The sequence below is a fragment of the Buceros rhinoceros genome, unplaced genomic scaffold (assembly GCF_000710305.1).
Source record: "Buceros rhinoceros silvestris isolate BGI_N320 unplaced genomic scaffold, ASM71030v1 scaffold29784, whole genome shotgun sequence".
In the NCBI taxonomy this organism is placed as follows: domain Eukaryota; kingdom Metazoa; phylum Chordata; class Aves; order Bucerotiformes; family Bucerotidae; genus Buceros; species Buceros rhinoceros.
The window spans coordinates 1543-21186 of NW_010407011.1; the positions used below are offsets into that span (position 1 = coordinate 1543).

At 35.2% G+C, this 19644-nt stretch overlaps 1 protein-coding gene across 1 annotated transcript in view; it reads left to right on the forward strand.

The window, feature by feature from the left end:
• The first annotated feature begins 1116 nt into the window (after positions 1 to 1116).
• RBBP8 (retinoblastoma binding protein 8) overlaps positions 1117 to 19644 on the forward strand; it is a 32926-nt gene continuing 14398 nt past the window's right edge. The window contains exons 1-7 of the mRNA XM_010134339.1: positions 1117 to 1345; positions 6147 to 6189; positions 10658 to 10753; positions 12687 to 12799; positions 14477 to 14552; positions 17682 to 17851; positions 19273 to 19374. Of these exons, the coding sequence (XP_010132641.1) occupies positions 1234 to 1345; positions 6147 to 6189; positions 10658 to 10753; positions 12687 to 12799; positions 14477 to 14552; positions 17682 to 17851; positions 19273 to 19374 (712 nt within the window). The 5' untranslated portion in view covers positions 1117 to 1233. The remainder of the gene's footprint in view (positions 1346 to 6146; positions 6190 to 10657; positions 10754 to 12686; positions 12800 to 14476; positions 14553 to 17681; positions 17852 to 19272; positions 19375 to 19644) is intronic.

Below are 19644 nucleotides of genomic sequence, written 5' to 3' on the forward strand. Positions count from 1 at the left end.
TCTGTCAGCTTCATTACTATAGCATTTAAATATTGTTATACTATAGGAAAAGTAAAATTCAAATGTTCCTGCATTGTCGAGAATAGCTCTTTGTTCCATTTATTCCATTATTTTTATTCCAATTGCTCCTTTTATTTGTCTGTATTGTATAGACATTATTGATTGCTTACTCATCTTGCTACTTTAGGAATAGTACAAAATGCCTTAGGGTTCTTTTATATTTTTTAATTATTGTAATTTACATTGGCTAACAGAGATAGCTATGTCTACCTGGTAATGACACAGTCCTTTTTTAAAATTGGCCACATAAAAATGTAGAAAACTTAGAATGAACAGTTTCACATATAGGGAACTGAAAAGCCAAGAGATTACGTGAGTAATTCAACTGGCCAGGCCGTACCAATAGAATTGGATCTTGCCTTGGCTCAGATCCAGAGTACCATGCTTCCCCAGTCATTTACCAGAGGTCATAATGTGTGCTAAGAAACCCTCCAAAACAAATCAGAATTATGGGTAAGACTGTTCTGAGTTGTGTAGACAGTCTGGCTTTTAAGACAGAGGTGTCTGACATCGATAGTTCTCATCAAATACTGATGTTTTGGAGATTCGTAAGTTTTAAGATTACTCTCCTATTTCTTTTTCATCAAGGAGTGAATCATTTCAACCTAGAATTACAAAAGCTTCAAGACAATGTGAGCTTTTCTTTGCAGAAGGGTGTCATTTTGGATCCCTGTTTAGGTAAAGGACGTATATTCGCAAATACAACTTTGATAAAACTTTTGACAAATGCTTATGCTTTTTCTGACAGACAGATTTTGGAATGAATTGCTTTTGGAAAAGAGCAATTCTGTTTAACTGTAGCTTTACATAGGAAAAAAATAAAGACTCTTAAGCATCTTAATCTAATTTTAAGTTGATAGCTGTTAAAGGGTGGGGGGGAATTCTATTAGTTTATAATTACTTGTAGCAAAATACTTAGCATCGTCCACACTTTAAGGGTGACTGTCAGTATACAAATACAACTCGACAAGGATAGGCAGAAAGCTTTGTATGTCATCCATGGCTGCAAGTTATACTCTGATAAATGTAAACATAAGTGTTGTTGATCTGTCTTTACAGGCATACACCTGTCTTCAGAAACAACTTCATAATTATGTAATTTTAAACTTAAAAGTGTGAGAGTGAGCCAGTTCTGCAAATAAGTCAAAGAAGCTGGGAGCAGAAAAAGGCAAGATGAATTCATCTGGAGGAAGCTGTGGGAGCCCTGGTTCTGCAGAACCTACAGGAGATTTCTTCAAGGAATTGTGGTCCAAACTGAAGGAATGTCATGATAAAGAAGTACAAGGTAAATTGTTAAACTTTTGGTTCACTGAAGGCTGTCTGTTACCACAGGAAAACTTTGAACCAAAGTATCAGTCCATCTGTATGGAATGAAATAGGTTTTTAATACCTTATGGGGAAAGTTGAACTGGATGGTTACAAATGATCCTTACAGATTGACCACCTAAGGGTGTCTTAACAGGATTAGATTTAAACTAACATCAAGTATAAATTACCTGCTAGGTCAGTGAAGAAAAAGTAACACAATGCTACATGGGATCTGTGTTTGCTTAGGAAATATTTTTATGTTACTTTACCTTTCATGGATTATGATTCAGTTTCCAAATCAAGTTATTCACTGGAAGTTTTTTTTTTTTCTTTGGCCTTTGGGTGTGGTCACTTCAGGTACATTAAAATGGTTTACATTGTTTATTTCCCCTAACTTGTGCAAAATACCACTGCAAATTAATACAGTTGAAGCGAAAATTATTTCATAAGTTTTTAGAGTTCTAAATTTTCTCAACAAAATTTAGAATAGAGTTGCTTATTCTTACATCATATTTTGTGACCAGTATCATCAGTTTTACTATGGATTGACTGTTAGTATCTGTTCGTTCTTCAGTAGTGCAGGAAATTAGTAACACTCAAAGTTTGCACCATATATTTATATTCTTATTATAATACTGTTTTACAAGTCACATTCATAAAATGTTTTGCTAAAAGTACTTCATAAGAAGTTAACGTTTTGTTTTGCTAATCGTGAATCACACAGTCTGGTTTTTTGGGTGAACTTAGAACAGTATTTGGCCAAATTTTCCAACAAGCATATGCTTATTAATGAAATAGTGTTTATATTACGCTGGAATAAAAGCAGGTGAGTTTTTGTGACTAAGAGCTTTAGTCATGCAAGTGGAATTTTGTAGGCAGACCACTCCAGCAGCACTGGTCATTTCCACCAAACTCAAACCAGTTCCAGGTCTGTCCATTTAGGTCCAGTTATATCATGACTTAATTTCAAAAACTGTGGGAGATTGTTTTACAATGTATAAATGTTGTATACCTCCCACTGCAAGTCTTGACTCAACAATTTGGAACACTGGGCCTTGATGCTTTGTGTTAGTAATTTAGAAAAAAAACAGCCGCAAAAAGCCTTCTGTCAGTTTGGCAAGAGAAAGATGTACCAGATAGTATCTTTTTTTTTTTTTTTACATTAAAAAAGTATGTTTAACCCTATGAAATACGATTTTATGTTCTGTCCCAAAACATAGAAAAATCTTATTTATTTTTGTGAGTTTTTTTTTTTTTAATTCTTGATCGTTCCTTTCAGAGTGGGTGTGATGTCAGCTACAGATAAATGTGGAAGTACTGACAGAATGGGATCTGGCAATCTATGGCATGTCTGAACAACAAAACCTGAACAAACAAAAAGCTCTAATGTAGAGGGTAATGTTAAGTGACCCCTTCTCTAGTTTCTTGGGATATGCAGCATGTGATTTAAAGTTTTGGTTTTCTTTATGCAAGTGAAGATACTCTTTAGAATGCATGCTGGGTGTGGCTAGTTAATTTTGCCACTAGGCAGTCTTTTTCATGCCTAGCCCTTTGTCAGTATGTCCCACACCGTGTTAGGTAAAATTAGGTCTTCCATGATAACATCAAAGACATGCCTGAAGGATAGTTAATTCTTTCAAAAGGTGGGGATCTTCTTATAGAAAATGGTACTGGAAGATATTTTAGAAACATCAAACACAGACTTGCCTGGACTTTGCTTGTTTCTGAAGTCTATAAATAAGAATTAAAATTGACTCATGAGTTTCCAATCTAAATGTCAGCAAAAAATTATTTTAAAGATGGTGGAAGCCGGATTAAGGGAGAATTAGTAGTTGGAGGAAAAGCTTTCTGCATGTACAATACACAACACACTGAATGCTGTAATGGTGGAATTTCTATTATTTATTGCAAATTCATGAAAAGTAGGTCTTATCAACATGGTGTTTGAGGATGAATTCAACTCTAAAGTTCTATACTAAAAATAAATATACTTCAGCATAGAAATGTGAGGAAAGTTTTGTGAAGGAGAAATAGCCTAGGTTTTTTTTCCAATTATTCCTTACCTCTGAAAAGCAGAAGATACCACTCAGGAAAAAACCTGTAGTCATAGATGCAGAGAAAATTGAGGAAAGCAAACTCATTCATAGATTGGTGTAGGAAAAGGAAGGGCTGAAAACTTCTCAAAAGTAAATAATTACAGAAAACAGGGTTGGAAGTGATCTTAGGAGGTCATCTAGTCCATCTCCATACCCTTAAGGCAGGATTATGTCCATGTCATTGCTGACAGAAGCTTGTCCAACCTGTCCTGAGAATACTTCAGCGATGAAGATTCTGCAGTCTTCCCAGGCACTGCCAATTTTAACAAAGTCCATTTAATGCATTTGAAAATTCATCAGAACAGAAATTGTCATAGCCATTAATTGAAATATTACAGGTACGTAGTCTAGTCAGGTTGCACATTTCATAATGTAGTGTTGTGCGTTTAATTAATTTGCCTAATGATAGTTTAAAGAAAGGCCCTGTCACTTTAATGGGGAAAGTGTGTCACTCACTGAAGCACTTAAGAGCTTTAGGTAATTTAGTTTTTTATAGTCTGCAGGTTGTCTATTCCATAGAAGTATTGTGTGAAAGATAAAATTGAATCAGGAATGTACATTGTGTAGTTCCACGTAAGTTTATATATCCACTAGGGTGTTAAAGAAGGAAATCTGAAAACACAAAGCTCTTTAAATGTGCATCGTTAAAACCTTCCCATTGCTCCAGAAAAGCAAAAAGAAGGGATCACACCTGATGTGGTAATTCAATGCTCTTGGATAAATGTAACAAACTGGTTTGCTGCTTTCTCATTGCAGTCATTTCAATTAAGAAAAAATACAACCTTATTTAAACTAGTGTGGTTCCTCCTGAATTGAGATGAGAGGGGAGATAGTGTTACCTGTAGCACAGTACTGGTCCTTTTGAGCGTTGCCGCTTCAAGTTGTGGCTCAGGTTGCCAATGTTACAGTCCTAAATACTTGCTGAACAGACTGCCTGTTCATACAGGAGATGCATTGTTGCGCAGCTACATTCCTTCCAATGGGCGTGAAGCAGTGTTAAAGCACACTTTATAGGGGTTATAATTGCAGATGCCTAATTGACTTGGTGAATGGTAACAACTTAAGTAAACCCTCTTTTTGTGCTGATCTGCGTGATAGAACATAACATCTCACAGGTGTTGAATGCTTAAAGATAAATGAAATTTGCCTAATGACTTATCTGACTAATGCCAAAGAACTTTTATTTTTAAAGCAGTCTCTGTGCATTTTTATCTCATTGTCTCACTGTCATCTTGTAGCGGTTTGTGGCTGCAGCCCTGGCTGTTACAAGATAAGTGGCCTGAAGAGTGAACCTTCTCAAGAAAGTTTTTTTCCTTTAAGCTGTTCCCAGTTGACTGTGGTAGGGGAGAGAAAAAAAGTATATTAGCTGCCATAACCTACATTTTCTATATTAAGTCGTAGTGTCATGTATGTGTCTTAGTTTTAATTCTGAATCACAGAATGGTAGGAGTTGAAAAGGACCTCCCGAGATCATCTAGTCCAATACCCCTGCTAAAGCAGGTGGGACAGGATCGCATCCAGATAGGTTTTGAGTATCTCCTGAGAAGGAGACTCCACAACCTCTCTGGGCAGCCTGTTCCAGGGCTCAGCTTCTCTCAAAGTAAAGTTTCTCCTTGTGTTCAGGTGGAATTCAAAATTGTCAGAAGTTTTCTTAAAAGTGTTCTGGTTTCATAAGTTTATCCTATTATCCTAAATGACTAATGCTGTTGCAAGAAGTTGTGCAAGATACCTTATGTTCAACCTGAAATCGCTCACAACTTTTCATAGTTTGAAGAGAATACATCATTTGGAGAAAAATGTTGCTTTCTGATGCCATACAAATATTTCTATTTGTATTTAAGAACATGTTATAGCTTTGGAGTCTGATTATTTCTGACTATTTAGACTAAGAATGGGCCACAGTATCACAGAGATTTCCGTAGCTCTGCATCCCACTTGTGAGGGTGTGCCTAAGCACCTTTATCTTCCTGCCCCTGTGCACATCCATCTGCACCCAGAACTCTGCTGGACTGCTATCTAGCTCCTGGGCCATCAGTTGGCCACTCCTGCCAAGAGCATCACTTGTATTTGCAAATGTTTTTACTTGCACAGAACGTACATTTAGGAGTGTGTGTGCCTTAGTTGGAGAAGGGCCACAGATTAAATATCGTTCCTCAATTCACCTAAGATGTTCCAAAAAAACTTTGGCTGAGATGGTTTGGTAGCATACCTCCAGTAGAGGATGTTGTCCTTTCGTGCTTTAAAGCCTTGAATTGTGTATTTTTAATATTTACTTTATGTATATACATTGTAGTGCATTTTTCAGTTCAGTGGTTGGGTGGTGCATTTCAAGTGTAGTAGTATGCATTCATGTGTAAACAGAACATATGCTATTCACATAGACATGGTCAATGAAAATATATTGACAGTGCGTGGCATTCATGTGTGAGGGTTTTTACAAAGGTGTTTTTATACCCGTTTAAGTGGGAATCTGCGTGTTCGTGTAAGAAGTCCCTATTTCCTAGAGGTCCTAATAGGTGTTACTTGTTCCCAGGATCCTGAAGAAAATACTCAGGAAGTCCAGAAGGAACAATTTTTTTCTCCTCTTTGCAGCTGTCATTCGCAAAAGGAGAGTTAGTTCATTGTTTCATTCTTTTTTTTGAATCAGGATTCTATAACATGTATTTTCTTTCCACTTTTCAGGCTTACAGCTGAAAATATCTAAGTTGAAAAAGGAGAGATGCTTGTAAGTACTCATCCTAATGATCTAATTTATTAAAGGAGAGTCTGAGTACTATTAAGGAGCCTTAATTTTCGTAAGATCAACTGAGGTTTCATGGATTCTTCCTTCAGATGTCTACAAAACTCCACTTGCTTCGATAATTCAGCTGGAGTCATCTAAAAAAGATACATAACTCTTGCTAGGGTGTGTAACCTGAACACTAGGTTTGCCTTCCTTGAACAAATGATTTGAAAGGTTTTCTTATCCACAGTATTTCTAGGATGCCTATCAAGATGTTGGCATTTCTAATATGAAAGGTAATTAGGGAGACACTTTAAAATTGAGGTAAAATCTGTAAAAGAGAAGTAATTAACAACAAGGAACTTTCTTTAAATTTTTTTTTTTTCTGCATTTGCCTTTAGAATTAGATGTTGTGCCTTAACTCGGCTTTTGGTCGTTTAGTAAAGATTCTGGTAATAACCTTGCTAATTTTCACTGAATCCTTACATTTTAAGACAAATAACTTCTTTGGCAGTCATTATTCGCTACTCAATTTTAGTTCAGTTCGTTAGAAGCAATCTGGGGTGAAAAAAATCTAAATTGCAGGATTTACATGTACAGTAAAATCACAATATGTTTTTACAGCTTTAAATCAGTTTTTATTTTCCTTCTGCTAACTAAAGCCATATTTAATTGAATAAGAGATATGAGTTGATGTGATTATTTAAATTTTTACTTCAGGTTTAATTACATTAAATTTATGTTAATATTACATATGACCTATATTATGAGTTGCACTTTATAAAGTGCTGTGCAGGAAGAATAAAAATAAATTACTTGATCTTTTTCCACTATGGAAAACAATATAATTAGTTATGTTAAAGAAATTGAACTTTTCTTGAAAGTTGCAATAATGCTCCATATTTGCATTCCCAGCATTGCCATCTGAAGTCAAAGATACACAATTTTAATTTTAAAGTGTAGCCGCCGTGTTCTCAAGCATACTTTGTGTTTTTTCAGGATTAGCATTTCTGTCATCACGCAGCAAATTTTCTTCTTCATTAATTCCTATTAGGTTTTTAGTTGTCTCTTTTTTAGTTACATTTTACAAATTGTATAAACAGGAAATAACCCTCCCCTAGACTAGGAAAACTAGATAATAATGTGCTTCTTTGTGCAATAGTAACTCAAGCAACTCTAATGCATTTTTGACAGTTATTGTCTAAGCTCCCTCATGTGCTTGTATTTCTGATCGGGAGGGAGAGAAAGCTGTTCTTGCCATAGCAGTAAATTTCCTCTACAGGAATCCATCTTTCCTTTTCCTGTAAGGTGAAGCATGTAAATGCATCTGATAAAGATACTGGCTTTTCTAGTATAATTTGGTTACTACAATACAGTACATACTTAACTTGCTGTCTACTTTCATTATAACTGTTCCATAATTACAACTGTCTCTCACTTTCAGGAAAATTGTTCTTGTTTCTTTTCACTAGGCTTTTGGGAGAAATAGCCTTTAGTTTTGTAACGCCTGTGTTGCTCTGCTCCCTAGATATCTTTCTGGATTTTGTTTTATCTTTTGTAGTGCTCAAACCTCCTCTGCAATTTTTTTTTTTTTTTGCTTATTTCTGTTAAATATTGCCCATCTTGATGGCATTTGATAACCCACAGTAGCAGCTTGAGCCTGCGCAGTGTTGTGTTTCCTCACATTTCAGTCACATTCACACAGATCTCATCTGTGAAGGCTGTAGATAATTGGCCAAGGTTTTGACTTTTCTCTGCGCAGCATCACTCTGATGCTTGCAGAGCACATGCAGGTGTTTCCTTTGCACTTTCTGACATCTAAAGGCCACAGAGAAGCTGCTGGAAGATAGTAATGGCAGATGAAGGAACATTCAGGACAGAATCACAAAAGGCAAGATTGATTAATCTCTTCCAGCTCAGCATCCATCTTTTTCTTGTACCATCAGGATTCCCTGCATTTACCAAGCAATTTGCCAAACTTGCAGCAGGTCTTACAGTCCTGAGAACCAGTACGGCTAACGGGCTGTTTCCCCGCATATACGCCTGGTCTTCAGGATCAAGATCTGTCAGGTTTTATAGAGCTTCTTGTTCAGTCTCCAGCAGTAGTAGACACAGTGTATACTATTTGCAGCTGCTGGTTAATTGTGCATAAGAGTTCACAAATTATTAAAAAAAAAAACAAACTGGCAATAGAATCCACTTGCTTATTTGGGCTGTCAGTGAGTTTTTAGTCAATTGGAAGTCTGAATTCGTATGAACTTTATCAAGATTTTGAATTCAGGCAGTGTCATGGGATGCTATCAGATCTTTCATTAAAATCCGAACAGCATATATGTGGTTTACATTTTAAAGATATGCTTTCTGAACATTAAGATTGTTATTACTGTATCACAAAGAATATGTTAGTAGATGAAATCAGATTAGGTTACTAGATGGCTTACAGTTAGCAAATATTTTGTGCTATGTTTTATACTTAGGGCTACGCTTTATTGGAAAAAAATTAATTTAACAACTTACTATTTCTTATGTGTAATTCACAAATGAAATAGTTAATTTTTTTTTTAAATGAAATAGTCTCTTATTGTTAACCTGGTGTATCGTGAGTAACTTCTATGTTCTAAAATCTGAAATTGTTCAGTTAATTTTCTGTTGGTTATTTGTTATCGGTGATGTGATTGAACACGTACTGAATGGTTTATCCATTGTTTGTGAGAGTCTTTCTACAATTACCATATTGTAGATACAGTACTCTTGCATAGGAGGTCTTGTTCTCCTTGGTGCATCTGAATACCTGAGGTTTAGTATTTCAGACTTGGTAATCAGCTGACAATAAGTGCCTTATTTTGTATCCCACTTCAGCATCGGAGCTAATGACTTACAAATGCTAGGTTAGAGACGGTTCATTATGCATAGTGCCTTCATAGCCAAAAATGTCTGTCATGTTTATCAGGTGCACTGGAATTCTTAAAAAAAAAAAAAAAGGCCTGGTTCCTTTTGTCATTTTACTGTCTTCATGAAACGTTTTACAGGGTTAGGTGGTAGGCATGGAGGACTAGTGGATGTTAATGTCTTAAATTTTTTTCTTCTAACAAATGACTTAATGCCATAAAATGACTTAAAGCTAGCTTGAGAAGATTTTAAAATTTGATATTTTACTCCTGTAAGTTGCATAAAATGGAGTAAAAAAAAAAGAGGGTTTTTTAATGCCATAAATGTCAGAAAAATACAAACTGCTTTTGTCAGTCTTCAAATTTTCCCAAGGCCTGGCCGTACATGTTTAATAAACTGAGCTAATAGAACTTTAACTCTTTGTCCTGCACAACTGGAGGTACAAGTCTCAAAGGTCCCTCATGCTGTTTGCATTTAACTGTTTTATATGTTGTATATGCAGCTGAAAAGTACAATATTGGTCTGAAAAATAAAATATCTTTACTTAAATTTCAGAATTAATAAAATATGTCTGCGATTCTTGTTTTAAATTCCTGTTACATGTGTGCTTAGCAGCATTTTCATGAGCCAATTTCACGGTTTCCTCAAAGAATCCATCTAAGGGACACTGAAAACAAATACTGCTTTCATGGAATATACAAAGGATTCCATGGTGAAAAGAAGAGCTAGGAGTCAGTTCTCAGAAGTTAGTCATTGTCCTGTTACTGTTCAGCTGCTTAGCTTTTATAAAAGTTAATTTACTTATAAAAAAAAAAAAATGGTGTGCATCTTGCTCATACCTTTACATCTTGAAGAGGTGGTGTGGTCCGATAAAAAAGTGAAAGGGAGCTAAAATTGGGAGGTTAACGTTAGAGCTTTTCCTCAGCTCTTTTGAGGAGGAAATGTTCTTTGTTAATTAAATAGTTCAGGCTTTTAAAGAAGTTATTTTTCCCAAGATCCTCTCTTTCTGAGGTTTTGGGAAAGAGCTTTCTTCTCTGCATTGGTATTATGGGAATCCTTGTTCTACAGACTCCAAGAATGGCTTCTTGAGGAACCTCGAACAGGTCTGAAGACTTGTCAGAGCTTTACAAACCTAATGTGGTTTGCGGCACTGCAAGATGCACTCACTGCTAAGACAAGACCAAAACGACCTGATTGTGAAAGGCCCCAGTTAGCTTCCCAACAGCTCCACAAAATAAGAGAAGTGCTTGAGTTTATGTTCCCTGAAATTGTTTCTTGAATAGTGTTAGCATTTATACCTTTACTGTCATCAACTCTTAATTTTTGTCCTGAACAAAAATCAGATTTAACAGCAGCAGCTCTACTGTAATATGAATTAGAAACTAGCTGCTCCTTCCCTAACGTTTCTAAATTACCATTCATCAGAATCATTTGCTTCATTTATCTTCAACTTAATATTTGAGCTGATGATAATCACATTTTCCAAGAGTATGAAACATGCTAGAGCTAATTCTCTATTGAAAAACTTAAAACTAGCTGTAATTTAAAGCTATAACTAATTTTTTCTCTATTTGATTTTTAGGGATGCAGAGAGGCTTGAAGAGTTTTATACAAAGAACCAACAGCTCAGAGAACAGCAAAAAGCACTCCATGACACTATCAAGGTTTTAGAAGACAGGTGAAGTAGTGTCTCAGCTTTTGATTTTTTTTGTGTTTTGCTCTTACAGAGTAGCTCTGGGTACTTTGCAAGCTAGGTGTTTGGGGTTCCTTTAGTAAACCAGTCCTTTTCTAATACAATCCAAATAGCGTGTTTGAAAGAAAAGTGTAGGATTTAGATTCTTCTGACTGAATAAAACTTCTGTTATTATTTTATTCCTGAAGTGCTTGACTTGTTTAGTTCCGTTCAGCTTGGGAGGCAGACATCCATTTAAAAGCATATTCTTTTCCATCCATTTTTAAGAGCTAAACTGGATAGCAGTTGAGATGGAGTACAAAACCCAAGAGCAAACTATATAATACACTTTGAAAATCATGAAATAACACACTAGGATATCTTCCAGATTTGAGGGGGTCTTTTTTTACCAGTTGTCTGTTGTACATAAATTTAATCACAGGTTCTGGTTTTTGCCTTCTTTTGGACTTAGATGTTTTGATCACCTTTTGACTTGTTCTACCTTTCCCTTATTTGTTCCTGTTTAATCTTCTATAGCAAACCAAAACCAATAGACATGAAATTGCAATGCATTTTTTTGGTCTTAAAAAATGATAGCTGTTTTGGAAAGTGTATGATAAATTTGCTGCTAGTAGGCTCTCAGTAGCTTTCTGGGAACCGGACATCATTACATAGTAAATTATTTTCCCACATTCCCTGTATTATCTCAAATTTCAGAGCTATGATACCAAAATTTTGCTTTCAACCCTGTTTCTTTGTGAAAGGCATTAGGGATAAACTTGTAACCATGCAGGTAATAAACTTTCACACGACATAGGTAGAGAGACATTTGCAGAGTAGATGGAGTTTTCTAGGCCCTTAGCAGATGAAGTACTCGCATTGTGGAAAACGAAGAGTATTTAAAGTGGTTTAATACAAGAAGATGATAATACTGTGCTTATTACACAGTCAGATAAACTAATATGAAGAAGCATTTCATTATGTCAATCTTTCCATAATTCCCCGGTATTAAAATACCCATAAACCAAGATGGCTTTTACTTCCAATATTCAACCATGGAACTGGAAATTTAGGTGTCTCGGTTGGTTGTGGGGTTGTTGAGGTTTTTTTTAAATACTTTGTGTGCTAGCAGTAGCAATGCAGAACTCTTAAATACTTGGTCTCTAACTTCTTAGCCAAAAGAGAATCTGGCTTTCACTTTGGTAATACTGTTAGCTTTTTGTTGTGTACCAGAAATAAATACACTTCAGTTATCACCTGTAAAATGAACACACGTTTCGTTGCATGAATGAATGTGTCAAGTAAGAGGGAGTGATCTTAAGTCCTTTTCTGAGAGCAGATATATGCTTTAAACAGCTGATCTAAACTGTGAGGTATAGTGGAGTCAATGCCTTACATGGACTTTTGGATCCACTTCTAATTATTGGTGACTGGATAAAGAATATCATTTCCTTTGTATTTGTTACAGTGCAAACTTACTATTTGTCCTTTCTATTTGATTACTTTGCTTAATGACAGTGATAATATCCTCCTTGAATGAAGTAGTAATTATATTTACTGAAATATTTGCTTATTTGCATTTGCTTGAATGAACTTTACTTATAACGAATAGTAATTTATATCTGACAGTATTCTCAGTGGGCCATATCACAAAGTGTAATGTGCTCCACTTACTAAAGTAATGCATGTTTCTTTAGAAGTATCCGGTACCTACAGTCATTTATGTAAACGTTGTTATGTGTGGTATTAAATTACTCAGAAATCTCAAAATACTGCTATGTCAACATTTAAAACTACGGTACTTAGTGGTGTTCTGCATAGTTGTCTGGTTTTTATTTTCTGCTTTTAATTGTTCAAAAGGCCAGTTAAGTGTGGCTATCTACTTCATGGATGGCAATATTTTCTTAAAAGGGACTTTTTTCTCTTAATTTTATTGTAGATTAAGAGCAGGATTATGTGACCGTTGTGCTGTAACTGAAGAACATATGAGGAAGAAGCAGCAAGAGTTTGAAAATATCCGGCAGCAGAATCTTAAACTTATCACTGAGCTTAGTGAGTTTCATCCGAGTCTGAAGACAAAACATACTATTTTGCAAGCTAGTTCTTCATTAATTCCTGTGACTTGATATAATTTGTGGTGTGTTTAGTAAGTCCAAAAAGTTCAGTCTGGGGATGTTTAACTCTACAGTCTGAAAATAGGTAACATACCAATTACTAGTCATTTGACCCCCTTGTTAGATTGAAGTGCTGATACTGAAGGTGAACTGACATGGAAAATCTTACAGTGTAAAGCAGCTACTCCAGATAAAATGTGGCTGCTTCTGTTTATTCCTACAGCTAAGGCAGAGAATGACTGGTTGCCAGCTTTCCTAAGGAAACTCTGACCTCAAAAGTAACTGTTAACCACAAAGTAGGAAGTTCAAACAGAAGTTCCCTGGGTCCAGCTTGTGTCCTGTCAGTGGTCTTGGAGTTTAACTGCAGTAAACCCTTACCTTCACATAACACTCTGAAGCCTCAAAAGAATGCTTTACACCAGGCAGCTTGTAGCCAGCTCATTTTGAAATGGGGAACTAGTACTTGTTGGACAGAAGAAAATAAACTCTGCTAGGTGACATGAAAGAGTTTGGAAATAGAGTTTTCTGAATAATACAGGATGGGATTTTAAAATGTTACTTATTTTGTCTCATTTAGTTGTCTTGCTTCATCAAGAACAAGCAGGTATTCAGTGAGATTTAAAACATGAGAAATGCCAGACACAAAAAGTAGCTTTTTAGAGATTAATTCAATTATGGAAATGTTAGATTCTGTACTGATATAAAATATATCAAATTTTCAAGGCCTTTAATATTGGATATTTATATAAATATTCTGAATATTGAGTTTAATGGTTAACAGCAAACAGCATACAACTAATCTTTATTTAAAGCTCTGAGCCTTAAAAATCAAAGTGAGACCTATTAGGTACAAATCTTCTTGAAAACTATCTGACAGTAGACTTCTGTGGGTTTGGATTGAGATCTATATGACAATTTATGTCTTTTCTGCAACCAGCAGAAAAAGGAAAGTAATAAAATAAGAGAAAAAATATACAACCACAAAAAAAGTAGTTGGGATTGTTCCCAGCTACATTATTTGGGAGCTGCACTACATTAGTTGGAGACAGCATGGAAAAAAGGCTGAAGGTGTTGCAGTAACCCTATGTGAAGTACAGGCACAATGAATTGGGAATCAAGAAAAGCAAAATAAAAAAATTCCGCCTAGTCTCTCTTAAATTCCCAAATATTTAGCTGATCTTTAAGAAATTGGGGTTTTTTCTGTTCTCTCCAATTGGCTCATTGCTCTGGTGGCTAAAACCAAATTCTAATTACTTTATATACTTCATAGGCTGTCTTCAACCTAAGGAAGCAATTTTGTCCCCGGAGCTGAGCAGTTCATTCATCTTTACAACACAGTGTCACTTGTATGTACATGGACGGAAGTAATTAATGATTGCTCAGAACTAATATTATGATCCAGTAATTGTGACACTTTTGCCTTTTCTAACACATCATTTTACAACCTTTTTAGTGACCAGCTTGCAAATTCATGTTGGTAAGCCATAGAGAGGGTGTATGATACTACAGTTTAGAATTGGTTCTGTTTTCCTTAAGTACCTGACAAAATTAGATATGATACGATGTTCACATGTGTGCATTGATTTTTTTCTCTTTTTTTTCATATAAATTGCAGTGAATGAGAAAAACAACTTGCAAGATGAAAATAAAAAGATAACTGAACAGTTCCAGCAATTGCAGAATGAGTTGGCGTAAGTTTTGGAATTTTTTTTTTTTATTTCTTCCCCTCTCCCCATTCCTCAGTCGTAATGACTGGGAATATAAATATCAGCTTTCAAGTCTTTAAAACTTAAGTTCCCTGCTTTTTTAAAGATTGTGAAAAATTGTCTACTGCCACTATAACAACATCTAACTAGCATCTTCGTGTTGTTCAGATTTTTTGTTTCCTTTTAACTGTGTGCATCTTTTTTTTTTTTTTAAATGAGAGAGAGAAATTTGTCATAGAAATTCTGTTTGACTTCATGATTGTTCAAGCTTACTCTGGTCACAGTGCATAGTGAAGCCTTACATCTCATTCTTTTATTCCTCTGTTGACTCTTTACTAATTCTTCCCTCCTAGGTTAAGACTTCAAAAAAGTAGTTTCTCAGATAGTCAAAAAGTCCCAGGATCTTGCAGTAAATTTTTTTAAAAACTTACAATTTTACAATTTTAAAAAGAAAAAAGCATAGTAAATTTCAAAAGAAAACCATAAAAAGAATTAAAAGCATAGTAAATTTCTAAAGAAAACCATATAAATAATGAGCTACAAATTGACTGTCAAATTGTAATCTGATATGATAGCAAGAATATGCCATGTAATGTGGTTAATATGCAAATGTGGTGCATTGTGCAAGGTAGAGAGGTAAGTATTCCGTTCTTGTACAGCTGTGGTCTGACATAATCAAGTTTCAGAGGCCAAGCTTATCTCAGTTTGGCTGATCTATGACCGAGTTGCCTATGTGCATGGGGGGAATGGGAAAGTATGTGCGAACTTGATACATAAGGCTTTTTCTACATGTAATTTTTTCTTGTCTGTCATAAAGTAACTTTGGTAGAGGTGTAAAACAACATAACGTTCAGTTCAGAATTACTGTGGTCCTAGACCTTTGTGTTTCTTGGTTTGTCGCACATCATTTGCACTTGAATCGTCCATCCTTTTCCTGTATGCAGTTTGTCATCTTGGGGTAACACATTTCATGACCCTAGAAGTAGTCCTTTTTAATACCTGGTACTAACAAATTTCTGTATGCTTCCCAATGTATAATTGCTTCTTAATAATGGTTCTCCTCTGCAGCTTGACAGCAGTTAGGAAGTGACATTAAAAAATTTACACCAGACAGATCCATCCAAATTTGTTAGTTTGATCCCCAGTCTTGCAATTTAGCTTCCAGTAAAATTCTCCAGCCACTGTAGGAAAGTTGAGAATGACCAAAGTAATGCTAAGCTATTTGCTTTGCATGTTAGGTGGTCTTTAAATGAGTGCAGACTTGATTGGATGAACAGTAATTAACAAGGAAGGTTCTCCTGTTTGTAATGTAGCCACTGCTTTTGGTTGTTTTCGGTTGAACTACAGTCGTGTTACTTTCTTTAAAGTGAACCACTTTGATCAATATAACACCATTGTCTAGGTGCAAGATAACAGATTGTTTCAGGTGCATGACATGAAATTAGTTTTTTACAGTGTTCTGTAATGTTATACCAAGGTTTAGTATTTTAGGGAAAAAAAATCTAAGAATCCTCTATGAAAGTGAAAGCAATGAAATATTAGAAGAATTGTATTATCTGATTCTTTATGAGATTAGAATTTCATTATCCATGGATGGAAACAGCAAGAAAATTTCTTCATAAACCTTTTCTGGAATGTCAGATGAATGTTTCCATGATTCAGATATTATTTACTGTGTATTTATGATGTATGGTGTCTATAGCAGCCTCTCCATTTGATAGTTTTCTGTGGTGGTATGTAGGAACCACCTCTTGATTTGCACAGAAGGTACAGAAAAATATATTTGTAGTAGGCTAATTTGTCATACAAGGTCATGTGTGCCAGTCAATTCAAAGAGAATTCTAACAACTGTCTTAAATTTGCAAAGTAACTGGATGAGTATATTGTTTTGCTGTTTGTTTTGATTGGTTTCTTAATATTTGGTTAGTTTTCCAGTTATGAAGGTCTCTTTGTAAATGTGCTAGAAAAGAGCAATTTCAAAATTACACAACAGAATTCATCAAGACTTGAGAGCATCAGCATATTAGCGTTTGTCAATAAGTGTTCAAAGTTAGTCATGGTAAAAAGCTGAACAGAAGAAACGCTTTTTGTCTCAAGCCAGGCAGATTTCTACAGTTCTCCATTAACTTCTTTTATATAAGATCTTGTGGTTCATTTCAATGCAAGCAGAAATGTATCCACATTTCATGTTCTTCCCTTAGACGAAAACCTTACATCCTTCTCTTTATAATTAGGAAATGATCTTTTGGCCTATGTTTTCTCTTCAGAGTCGTAAGGAAAAGTGCTACTGCAGAAAGATGACCAAGCAGGGCAAGTTAGATTTCCTTAGGTTTTTGTTTTACTGCCTTTTCCATTTTTCGCTACCACTACCATATGGCAGGTAACAATGCCCTTATGAAGTACTAAACAAACTGTATTTAAGTTAAAAGTACTGAAATTAATGCTTTTTTGTTGTTAGTTTTTGGAGAGAAAAGCCAGTTATTTGTTAACGCTAATTTTTATATACTGCTACGTGCTGTTAGAGTTGACAGTATGAGAGATAATAAACTTCCTAACTCATGTTGTGTTTTACATGGTTTACATTGCATTTTACACTCTGAAGATCTTTGCAAGGTGAATAAGAGGTAACATCCAGTGTTCTGGAGAGGCATTGCTTTCACTACTGTTTAAAATTGTCCAAAAGCTTTTCTTTTGTATTTAAGACAGTTAGTGGTTTTGGTGTATGCAGGGACTTCCATGCAGGTGGAGAGGCAGATTCATTTCAGCATTCTTCCATTCAGGTAGCATGTGCTTCAGAGGACAGGCTAGAAACTACAGTCCCTAGTTTCTTCCAGGGAAGAAGTCTTTCACAGTGCAGTAGTTAAATGTTGACTTAAAATTCGAGGAGCTGGGGTTATATGCTGTTCTTAGGCTTGATGGAGCAATTGTGAATTTTTGTTAGGTGTATTTAAAAACTGGGTCCCCGCATTGCTTTTTTACACTGTGATGTTATCAACATGGCTGTGTTTTCTAAGTCGTTTCTTTCTCGAACCCAATGATTTCCTCCTTGCTGAAATGCAGGCTCTTCATCTTGCTGATTTGGGGTTTTATTTGAGTGCCTAATTTGGTTTCCAGGGAGCAAAAAAAACAAGCAGTGGAATTAGAAGAAGGAGTCATTCCAGATTCTCCTGTTCTGACTTCCTCATTTTCTGTGGTTAATCGTATGAAGAGAAAAAAAGAAAATAGGCATATCCGATACACAGAACACGCACACGCAGATTTGGAACTTGCAGAAAGCAACAGAGGTAAGAGTATTGGGTGGTTTGTTTTCTTTTTTTAATAAATTTAAAAATTTTTAGGGGCTAAAGAAAAAGATGATGTATAAATTTGATTGCAAATTGAAAACTAAAAAAGAAAGTCTTGCATTTTTTTGGTTTGGCTTTTTACCTTTTATAATACAAGTCAAGGGAAAAATGTCTTTAGCAGTAACTGTTATATCAGCAGTATGCTCAAAGCTTATCTCAATGCCCTGCTCTTCTTCATCCACATACACATGCAAATATAATAGTTTTCCATATCTCTCTCTTCTCTAGCTGCCAACTAACTAAAAAAATGTTAGAGTTGACTTGGGGGTACAGCTCTGACACCACCTAGTGGAGAGTGGTCTTGCCACATTCAGCAATTAACTCTGCATTTAAAGTACTATTACTGAAACTAATACATATGTAATTCTAGCAGTTACATGGTCTTTCTTTTTCTAGTACTGATACATTGTTTGCATGTTTGTTGTGTCTTAAGTCCGTAAGTATTTTTTGCATTTATTTTCCAGACTTTTTTCTGTAGTGTCATAGAAATAACTCTAATGTATTTTAACTGTAAGAAATATGTTTTGTGAAATAAGGGACTTTGTGCTTGTATTTTAATGATACACAGGAAATATGATAAACAATCCAGATGTTATTTTATCTTGTAGAATAAAGAAAAGTATTTTAATAATATCGAGACTCATATACATATGAGTCTCAACTAAAAACGTCTTTCCAAGAATACAAGTAGCACAACTGTGGGGTAAAGAGGGTGAGTTGCTTATTCACAGCCTTTATCTTGCATATGTAATTTTAGCGCTGTGAATAGTTTCTCCCTTCTAAAACTGTCTACCTCTCTCAATTTCCTGAATAAAAAATTGAGCTACTAAATTAAACTGAAGTTAAATAGGTAAGAAATGGTGTAAATACCTATCATAGTTAATGACTATGAAAAGCTATTGGTGTCAGATAGAAAGAACTACATTGCACATAGTTATGATTCAAATTTCAGATTTTTCACCTTTTAATTAACTTAGCTGATGCAGAAAATTATTCTCTTGGATGGTTTAATCTTTAATAGTTTTGTTGCCATAATAACAGGTCAAATAGAGATTGAATACAATTTTTTTTATGTTGTCAGTGTAGAAAGTGATGTAATTATGTCTCAGTATGTTTTACGGCTGACTGGCTGGGCTCATACTTGCGAGAGAAAAGATTAATATGGAATATTTAACCAATTTGTCATAGTGATACCTCAAAATAAAAATAATCAGATATCCTTAGATTACTGGATCTACTGACATATCAAAACTCACATTCAAGTGCTTTTACGGTCAGGATCATGGTCTGTATCTACACAAAATTATTACCCCAGGATACCTAATTTTACCATGGGAAAATGTTTCTACATGTTGTCCTAGAGTTTGGAAAAATTCCACTGTATTCTACACAAGTGAACAGTCCCCACGGAGAAGAGATTCTAGTGGCAGACACCTGTGATCCACAACTGTCTCCTGTACCGAGTAAGCATGTTCTCAATCTATCTAAATTAATCTAAGTAATGAATCTATTATTTAGTTCTAATTCCATTCAAAATAAGGCAAAAATATAGTAATCTTGAGGGTTCATCAACACCTGAGGGTTCATCTCTTTAAAAAAAGGGTGTGATGTTTAATCACAGAATTGCAGCTGAAATGCATATCTTGTAATGCCTGTCTGTATGTTGCTAGATCATTTATTTGGCATAGCATCAGAGCTTAGAGTCTAGAAACATACAGAATCTCAGAGCGGTT